The sequence below is a fragment of the Typopeltis vanoorti genome, chromosome 12 (assembly GCF_054136105.1).
Source record: "Typopeltis vanoorti isolate ZY-2024b chromosome 12, IOZ_Tvanoo_1.0, whole genome shotgun sequence".
Classification (NCBI taxonomy): Eukaryota; Metazoa; Arthropoda; class Arachnida; order Uropygi; family Thelyphonidae; genus Typopeltis; species Typopeltis vanoorti.
The window spans coordinates 90,015,032-90,025,706 of NC_143560.1; the positions used below are offsets into that span (position 1 = coordinate 90,015,032).

A 10,675-nucleotide genomic window follows, 5' to 3' on the forward strand; every position below is an offset into this window, starting at 1 on the left:
GATCTTCGTAACAGAAATATTTGGCATAATTTTTTTTTGTTACATTTTAAACTTTATTGTTAATGGAAACGAATTTATTTTGTTATGTCTATTCTAGGTTGCATCGATGCCATCGACCAACTCGCAGGAGGCCTCACTTGCGAACAGTTTCTTCAGAGATATGGTTACCGATACTGCAAGCACAATTACATGAAGCAGAACTGTTGTGCCTCCCATACACGACTGTGTCACAAAGGGTGAGGAGCGTCGCCATTACCGCAGTGTTGAACGCTTTGTGTAGTGACTAATACGCTTTTTAACTACACCCGACGTTCAGAATGTATATGTGACCGTGCTCTCCTCGGCATGAGAACGCTGAGGAGAATTATATCAGCCGGCAATACTTATCCCAGTGAATTCCTAATTTGAAGATTTTCGAGCATCACGAAAACGTGAAACAGTTTTATTTTCCTCGTGCAGATCCGGTGGAGAGGGCAAGTACGATTGTATAACAACCGATTTAAAGCTCTGTAACTGATATTTTGATTGGTTTTGTTATGGCTACCACCTGTTGCCTGCGTGCAAACTGGACTAAACGTGTGGTGAGCCAACCGTCAGAATCAACATCACGCACATAAACCACCTTATTCCATAACCTCGGCATTTCCTACTCACCTGTCATTTTGAAATATAAACCGAATTGTATAAACACCGAAAAGGAAGAATTCCGGCGTTTTTTTTTTCTCGCAGACGGTAAAGTTTTTGTATGTAATTTATGTTCCAATGCAGCGCCTGTGGCACTTTCCAAATGCGCACCAGCCTTCATTATCATGTAATCATTGTCCAGCTATTCAATAAATGTAAATAAGATTGTGAGATCTGTTTCTCTTTACTAATTTAACATTCTAACTTCCGTGACAACGTAGTAGCAGAGGTGGCTCTTTATTAAAAGTATTTTAATCGTACACCCCCCTTTTGGTATAACATTCGTTTAACAACCATACCATCGGCGACTGGCGTACAAGAGATAAGTTACACTTCGTTTTCTAGTGTCAGAGACGTCCGATTCCTCCCCAGTTCACTTGCATTTGACCCCGTATCCGACCTGAACTGCCTGCTGTTATTTCGTCCTACGCGGCAAGTAATAACGTCTAACATTGACCTCCGAAAATTCTCCGATAAGAATGCATATAGTAACGGGTTGAGGCCGGCATTTAGGTAAAGTACGAGGGTGGTGACGATGGTCAGGATGGCTGAGGAAACGCTTGTTCCGTCATAGTCGGAGGACCAATATTGCCACATCTTTCTGGCATGAAAGGGAAGATTACAGAGGGCGAATATGAAGACTACGATCACCAGAAGACGAATGACCCGGCGACGGGACCTGATGATGTTCTCTGTGGCCCGTAAAATTCCTGTGCGCCGATCAACGGAAGGGGTTAACTCGACGCAGAAAACTTGGCTCCTATTAAATCCATTCGACTCCCGCGAAGAAGTCGAGCGGCTCTTGGCGAAGTCAAACTGGACGCATGAATTGCTGTCGGAGGTGACGAAAGGTTTTCTTGTTGAACCACCGGCTTGATGCGACAACCACAGATGCCAAGAGATTACAAAGTACAGAGCAGAGATGACCATCATCGGTAGCACAAAGCAGGTCATAAGGTTAACCAGGTCGTAGATCCTGGAGTCATACAGCGATCTCTTAAGGATGCAAATAGTAGTGGCATCTCCAGCGGATGGCATCTGAACAGTTCCGTACATGATCAGACGAGGACTGCAGTAGGCCGCACTTATAAACCACACACTGACACTCAACAGGCGTAGTCTTCTCCAGGTCATCACTTGTTTGCTCCACATGGGATGAACGATGGCTACGTAGCGTTCCACAGAAATCACGGTCAAAATAGCCACGGAAGACGTGTAGCTGAGGCTGTGAACGAAGTGGTACATCTTGCATAAAAAATCTCCGAACGCCCAGTGTGTGCTTAAGTAGATGGAAAGATTCTGGTAGACACAGAACAGGCCAACACACAAGTCTGCAATTGCAAGATTCGTCAATAAAAAATTAGTTCTTGTACGCATGCGTCGATGCACAATTACCACCGTTATTACCAAAAGATTACCTGAAATGGAAAAGGAGAAGATTAGTCAGAGAAGTGAAACAAAGTTAGAAAACCATTTCGCACGTTGCATTCTCTTAATATGATCCGAAAACTAAATTTTAATTTCTAGAAGCAGTGTGTATAGATAACCTGAAATTGATGAGGAATGCTACTATTAAAAGAAGAACTACTTCAACCAACCTAACTATTAATTTCAACAGTAGTGGACAATAATTGATAAGCATTACTAAGCAAAGAAATGTTGCATAGCATATTTAATATGCTGTCTTCTTCCACAATGAAGTTTCTTAAAAATGTTAGTGGTCATTGGCATTATCGAAAAACTCGCTCATTAAACAGTAAAAGTATTAACTCAATCAAAACTGGGAATTAGTTCAGTGGGTTATGGCCATTTTCCTTTCGGGTCTTGACATTTACAAAGACAAAAAATAAATAAATATATATATATATATTAGTGTTGGGTATGACGTAAGGCCTCAGAATTCAATTACTAACTTCAGCGTTTTGTTTTACGGCAGACATTTCCTTTTTTGTGAAATCAGTACAAAAGTAGAAAATTACATGCTTTTGGCAATAACGATTATTCAAAGGAAAAACTGACAGGTGCTCGTTAATTTTCCTTTTGCTTCTTATCGTTAAAATGAGTAATTATCGCAAATTAAATTTGTCCCTGGCTGTTTGCGTGTTCTTTACAAAGCAAATAACCTTTTTTTAAAAGAAAAATACTCCTCAAATAACAGCAACATGCAGACAAAGTTTTCAGTGTTTTTCGCACTACGCTAACGGCTTTGTGAAATACGAAGCAGAATAAAAAAACTGTCAATATCCAGTTTGAATGCTGTGTTTACAATGGATGCGCATGCGGTCTGGCTTTGATTGTTTCCAGCCCATCTATAAGTAATTAGACTGTATAAGGTTTAAGTTAATTCATATTGAAAGAAGTTGCCATAATTCGTAGTACAGCTTTAAAGGAAAATGCAATAAGGCTACAACCGAATGCCGAAATACTGAGCACCAAGTCGTCCAACGCGTCGGAACAAAATAGCGTTCTGTGATTGATTGCGATGCATTTATTTATCCCTAAACCGCAAAGCTCTGTCTGACAGTGAAGGCAGATAACAAAGAAAGATGATCGTGTACCGATCCATGAAACAGTCTTATTACATTCTTAGAATAACCGAACGTACGTAATAGTTTTATTTATTATGGACATAAAATAGGGAAAGGGAAGTCTCTCACATGGCCGAATTTAACCTCTTCCAAGGTCCCTCCCCCCACCCACCCGTTGTAATTATTTTAAATCCCTCCTAAAGAGTGTAAGTAAAGTTTAGTGTAAGAATTCGGATGTAAACCCCAACACATGCAATATTCATGGGGAAACAGGAACTTGATTATTGGTGCTCCTCTTCTGTAAACTCGTTATATGAGCGATAATTATTTGTTACTTAACATATCAGGGATCAAACAGACTGCTGTCCAGAGACGTCTGCAAACGATCGCCGAAAACAAGAGGACGAACACTTGTCACAGTTTCGTGACAGTGGAAAATGCATCGCCGCTTAAACAGAGGACAATCATAAGTGTCTTATACCTAAGTCCTAATGGCATCGACAAAATACATCAAAATGTATTCTATGAAAATTAATGAGTCTTGCTGCTAGGAGATGAAGGAAGTTTGTGTTTACTGAGACATTGTTCCGGAATAAACAAAGTAAGGCAACTGGATCTGTTAAATGATCATTATTTTCTCTTTAATCTTTTCTGCGAATCAAAGCCTCATCGCCAGTTCCAATTTTGTGTGTTTCTTCAAGCAAGTCAACCGAACTGAACTGTGATGTTTCTGTCTGGCCAGCTGTGCATGCTCACCTCAGTTAATACTGCGAGTTCAATTTATATGGAATGGAAAGAAATGCCATGCGTTGTTTCTCTCTCTTACTTTTCTTCTGGCTGTCAGGATTTGATTCATCTTTTTTTACATGAGCTACTTATTTTATATAATCTTCGTTGTATGAGGAATTTTTGTCCCACTGTATTACAGAACTGGAATTATTTTTCTATGTACGAACATTCCAGTCACGCATTTTAACTGGGAAAATTTCATGACAAGAGAAAAACATAATAAAAGGGACTAAGATAAAGGCTGAAAGAAAGAAGCATATTGTGCGTGCCTTTCTCCTTTGACAACAGAAAAAAGAATTAAATATAAAGTTCGGTATTGAAAATGACGCGAAGAAATTGCAAACCTCCAAACGCAGTGCGCTAGAAAAGATAAAGGCCAGCGACTAAGACGTTTCCAAGTTATTGCTGATAATCCTTCAAGCTGCAGCTTCACCGCATCCATTTGATGCGGCAGATTTATTGCGATTAAAGACAGCCATTTCCTCGCCTTAGGCGGGTGTGAATAAAAGTTATTGTGATACCGTCTGCATCAGATGTTCAATACTGTATCTCAGCCTTCTCTTATTTATTAACCATCTGATGATGCACGTGTAATTAAAGGTGTGTAAGAATTACAGCCCAAGAAACGGAGATTATTAGTTCACTACATTACATATTAATTGCTATATCTTTCTTTGGGGGATTTCCCTGTTGTCAGGGATGAAAACGAAATGTTTCCGCTTAGAGAAACGATTCCACCTCCATATTAGACCCAGCTAACTCACCTTCAGTTAAAAAAAGTTCTTCTCCTCCAAGACGGAATTCGAACCAAGATCTTTATCTACAAAGCGTAGCTTAGACTTCAATACTGACTGAAATACGAAGGTACCAAGCAAGAGAGAAATGATTATCCTCTCGTAGGCAACTACTTTTGATTACCTTTCAAACGATATATTAGTAGTACTCAATGTACACATTATTCATGTACGAAGTCTCTACTCTCTTTGAGAGTAAAACAAAATTATTTCAGCGTAATGTTACATATTGAACAACTGGAGATATATAAAACAGCTATAGACGTATGCAAGTAGTTTTCGTGTAGACTCTTTCCCTTTCAGCGCGTCTTTTCATTCCAAGTAAAGAACGGTATGATTTTATCATGAGCGTCTTCTAATATTCCGGTAAGGATTCACTGTTTCATTTTTTCGGAATCTAAGAAAATGCTCGTAGCTTTCAAATCAGTTATGACTTGCAGAAAGAGAATGCCAGATTTTGAGAGGAAAATAAAAGGCAAAAGAGAAAGTACTAGCAGGAAAGAAACACCGCGCACACGTCAACAAAGATTCTGATAAATGAAAGATGTTAACAGGTAAGCAACTATTGCAGAGAGTAGTGACTAGGAAAGACAATAAGAAGGTAATTAGGCACTGCAAGGATGTATGAAGCTTAAAATGTATTTATTTTCGTTTAACTTTTTTTTCCTGAAACGTGTCCTTATTAGGAGACAAGCGCTTCTTTGCAACTCATATGCATGTAGAGAATGTCGTAGTTTTCCTTTGTGCGATCTAAGGCAACACTGCAGTGACATCGAATATGAAACCAGAAAAGTTCATGTTGTTTACGTGCAATTATGAAGCAAAACTATTCATCTTCAAATCGCTTTTCATCCCGCAAAACCCACGTAATTATTACTAGCTGATACACTGGCGTCATAGTTCTAGTTCCTTCGACTGTAATAATTCAAATCAGCCAGGAGGAGTTCAACATTCGAATCCCATGGAGGAATGAAGGCGAACATTATGAAAGATTTCAGAGAACATAAATTGAAACACATCCAGGATTTCCTGTTTTAGCGTACTGGTGTTTCTTTAAAAGATTAAAGTGCCAGACGAAATTGGATAATATAATCAAAGTAGATCTGGATACTCAATTCAAACTTTTGAGACGTTTCAGAGACCTCTGGTATATTTGATAGCTGTTTTAAGTTCAAAACGGAGTTAGATGGGTGGCTTTTCGTGTAATCAAGAAAGCAATTCTTGATATATAGCAATTATATATATATATATATGAATAAAAACCTAAATATTTAGGATGTTTTCCTATCACAGCAAAACTTTGCTTGGGGTTCAAAAGAGAAAGAAATGAAGGATGAAACACACGCGAATAAACATTAACAAGCGCAGATGTGTGAAAAGATATTCCAATAGAAAGTTGGAATGAAAAAAAGAGGAATATCAATAATATGATGGAAAAGGGAATCAGATGAGAAACACAACAGGAAGTAGTTTCGCGCTATGAACAGCGTTAAAAGAGGGAAGGAGCAAAACCATCACTAGCGGCTATTAAAAAGGCACTCAGTAAGGAAGGTCTGTCCCATACAAACTGACAGTTTACAGGACAAAATCAATCGTCGGAAATTATGATAAAGCTTTCAATGGCGTTGTCAACTATGAAGATGAGAATCTAGACGTACATTCTGATATCAATAAAAGACACGAAACTTGGATTTGTTTGTAGTATACCGAGACGTGACTGCATCGATGCGATGAATTATCAGCGGGTGCCTTTGGCATAGAGCCAACTTTATTTCGGTTCTCATCGGACTTGTTGGAGAATTAAAACAGCAATAAAAGTTAACTGCGCCAATATAAATCTTCGCATTTAATTACTTTCCCCCTGGATAGCTCCTACTATAAACTGTGATGATTTACGTTTCACCACGCAGACATACGCATGAGCATTTATTTTGCGATATAGAACATTACCTTCGTAGATCCTTCAAACACCGCTTTCCTAATATAACTTCAGAGAGTTTCAGCGAAGCAACGTATACAGGGGTTACCAAAGACTAGCGTGCCTTGATATCGGACAATACACTGCATCCTTATTAGAAGCAAAGCCCGCGTACTACTTAAGTGACACGTACGTAAGGGTGGAATTTAAGTAGAAGGATCTAGGAGGAGGTGAAGATTACTTCTTTCCGCAAACTGCATAAGATTTCAGTAAGAAATTATAATTTTCTTTGGACGTTTTTGTGTGTGAATTGCGAAGCGAGGTTGTTTTCGTAATTTAAATTATCCGTGCGCCGCTGATGTTTAAGGAAACACTTTGGACACACAACCGCTACGCTACAATAAAACACTGACGTGGACTTGATTTCCTGAATGCCTCGTAACTATTCTGGAAAAAGGGTTTACAAGTTGGAACGTGGCCCAATCATAACGATTACATAAACGTTTTGTGTCTAGCTCCATAATGAGTTTTCTAAAGAGAAAGTGCTTTGCACGAAGCAGTGCATGTCCTTTAAGCATTCGACTTTTTCTACGCAGATTAAGGGAAAATTTATTTCCGTCAGAATTCACGCAGGCCAAACTTTTCCCTATCCGCGCTGCTCGATATTCATTCAATACTGTGTCCTCTAAAATAATTAAATATTTAATACAATTAAAATTTTCTTACACTCCTCCATATGAATATTGAAGAGCGCACTAATAACATTCGAAAGATCTCGCTCTCTCGTACACGCACTACCGGTAAGTAGGGGAGAGAAAGTGCTGACAAATATCCCTCGAGGCTCTTCGTCATTGTCAGCACTTTCTTGAAGGACGGTGTGAACCGGAAGCGAAAATGACTAAGCAAGGCCGTCAGCAAATTGACTTCTTGGGAGTTTGTTTCTGTTGAACGTGGCGCTGAGTAGATTGTTCAGCAGTCTCGGATATAATTTTAATAACGCGGCTTGGAAGTAGAGAAATTCATGTCGACTCCGGTGTACACAAACGTTTTGAAATACACACTTTGAATAATTTTACCCCTAAGATAATATTAAATTGGATATGTATTTTTTTTTCTTTCAATAGCAAGACGATTCTAGTTATGATTTTAAGATGTGTGGTAATACATAGGCTTAACATTCGGTGATCTTCGCATGCTTGCCTTTTTTTTTTTTTTTTTTGAAATTGCTAACATAATGCTTTTCTCAAAATCTGTTGGGATTTCTCCAGTTGTGTACATTTGATTACTTTATGTACTTCACTTCGTATTTTGCTTCCTCGCCTAGTACTTGTAAAGTTTCTCCTGCGATTTGGACTGTTCCTGGTGCTTTAAAATTTAAGAGCTTTTGACTTTAAGAGAAGTGGTACTTTCTCATTTTCCTCTAAGAGCGATTTATCTAATTTCTTTCTCTCTATAAAGTTCTTTAGTGTACAAACAATACAAAAACTGAATTGGTTTTGTACATCGTTGTATGCCCTTTCGGTGTTCTCTACTCATGCTTATATCGATTGCCACACATGCATATTTATGTTTATCGATCCCTTTTTCTTTTGCTTTCTTGGCTTCTCTCTGTTTACCATATTTCTTTATTCCTTATTGTTTTTTGCGCTTTATTCTTTGCGTCATTAGCTCTAATTTCTCCAATGATTCATGGCTCATATTTTTCTTTTCTCAGAATGTTTTTGTGCAGATTTTTTTCTCTTTAGATTCCCACATTTAATTAATTTCTTTTCCATGTGGCTTGTGGGAACTTTTATCATCGTTATTTTATTTTAGATATGTTCCACTTTTGTATGGTTTACTTACGCATGATTTCTTTAATCGTAAACGACTTGTCATGATCACTGGGATATGGCCAGTGTTCACATCTGCTCGAGGATAACATTAACATAGGTTCACCTGGTTACGATTATTTTCGGATGATTGCATAGTCTAATTGTTTAATATTTGACCGTCATTACTGTTAAAATGTAGTGTTCTTTATACGTTTTAGTGATTCATCTATAACAAGGCTACCCTCGCCTACAACATGAAATGTGATACTCCGCTGGGTATTTTTTTTTTATCACGCATTACTATAGTATTTGGAGATTTTGTAGCAACCATTTTCTCGACTTCGCAAATACGTTTTCCGAATTGGCTCAAATAGAATAAAATGCAACGTGTGTGACTATTTATTCCGATTACACCTGGGAAAATGTCCCGTTTTTCTTTTCTTAATTTCAGTTTACTTTTACACTGACTTCGCAATAGTCTGGTTTAAAAAGTCGAATTGTAATCGATACTCTTATAAGTGCGGTGACAACTGATCCTATTTCTGAATAAATATTTGCATCCATGACATTATGCCGATACCTAATTAACGTTACGCGATGGAATATCGCTCGCATTAATATTCAATCAGAATACCATTTTCATTGAAACTCACCAAAAAAACAGCAACAGAACACGAACGTGTAAGCAAGGATTAATCCCAGCTTTATATCCAACCTCGTAAATATTTGTTCTCCTCGTTTGGAATCGTTGAAACTGGACGCGGCATAGCTTGTGAAATTAGACTCCTCCGACAGTTCATTATCGCATGGGTCGAAAGTATCATTATGGACGTCGTACAGAAGTTGCTTTTCTTCGCAATCTTTCATGAATATCTGCAAAGAGAAGAAGTGGGAGGGAATATATTAATACGTTTTAATAGCTTTAATCAGATTCTTAAATATTAGTGCGTTATGATTATTACACAAGCTTCACAAAAGAGTGAGCAGTAAATACTGTAGATGTGAATGGTAGTAAAGTTAATTTTCACAAATGAAGCAATAAATTTTAAGACGAGCACTTTAAAAAAATAATCAGAAACAGTGCTACTGTTTGATTTTTTAAGGAATCACCTTCGTAATCATTTATTCCTCTCTTGTTCATTAAAAATCACGTGTGCAGTGTCAAATCACTAATTGACGCCATGACAAAGATATTTGGAACAGACTAAAAACAGCGTGCTTTAGTACGTGGAGAGGAAGATGCTCGCGCCAACATTCCGCAATCTCTCTCTCTCGAGTAACGTTAAAACGGACTCTAAGTGCTCGTTACATTGTGACACTCCAATCATTCAGATTAAATGGTGGATTATCAGTTTCTTCATTACGTTCCGATTTTTTTCCAGCTGCTGGAAACAAAATAGCTTAAAGGTTTCAGTGCATGCCAAATGTATCCCAACAGGTTTCGATTTTTTTTTATTGCAATCTAAAGTAAACGTTTTGTTATCGCACGGGGATAAAAAAAAAACACAAAATACTTTGCAATTGCTACAATATATCGATTGTATAAGATTTTCAGACTTGTGTGCTAACGGCAGTTTATGAAAGAAAAAATATGGGGGATAACCATACTGCTATGAAAACAAAATCATGCAGCATAACTCGTCACTGAAATATATTGCATTGGCTAAATGACCAAGTTACAGACTTCACGCAATAAGAATACTATGGCATTAAGCGGGTTTCATGATTTAACTATCTATCTATAACCAACTCGTCTTAGACAACATCCCTTTCAATGGACTGTATATAAATTAACCTCTGATTGATCAATAGCCTTAGGTACATCTCAAATAGCTGTAGAAATAAAAAGGACCCCTTCTCCGAGGTTCCTTTGATGTGAGAGCAGCTATTTAAGCAGCACGGGAAATTATAGTGGTATCCTTGGGTGATGAACTGCGATCCTCATGAGACCGATGTCGGTCTAAACACAAAGTAGTGACTGTTGTACTAGTTAAGGCAGTATTTGTCAAACGATCATGCACGTCACCGCAATTACAAACATTGCGTTGCTAAAACTCGTTGTGGATTTCGAAGGAATGGAGTTACCAGTGAGAGGTGTTACGTTTTAACAGAACATAAAATGGGAAAAGCTGCGAATGCTGTAGTATA

General features: G+C 38.0%; 1 protein-coding gene and 1 pseudogene across 2 annotated transcripts in view; one reads left to right on the forward strand and one right to left on the reverse strand.

Moving 5' to 3' along the window:
• LOC150100991 (A disintegrin and metalloproteinase with thrombospondin motifs like) overlaps window positions 1-240 on the forward strand; it is a 56,633-nt gene extending 56,393 nt beyond the window's left edge. Inside the window, exon 13 of the mRNA XM_090401957.1 lies at window positions 98-240. Within this exon, the coding sequence (XP_090258083.1) occupies window positions 98-240 (143 nt within the window). The remainder of the gene's footprint in view (window positions 1-97) is intronic.
• A 671-nt stretch (window positions 241-911) lies between these two features.
• LOC150100992 (trissin receptor pseudogene) lies at window positions 912-9,269 on the reverse strand (annotated as a pseudogene). Its single transcript, XR_016549160.1, has 2 exons — window positions 9,181-9,269; window positions 912-2,102 (listed from the first exon to the last, which is right to left on the reverse strand). The product of XR_016549160.1 is annotated as a trissin receptor pseudogene (transcript).
• Between the last annotated feature and the right edge of the window lie 1,406 nt (window positions 9,270-10,675).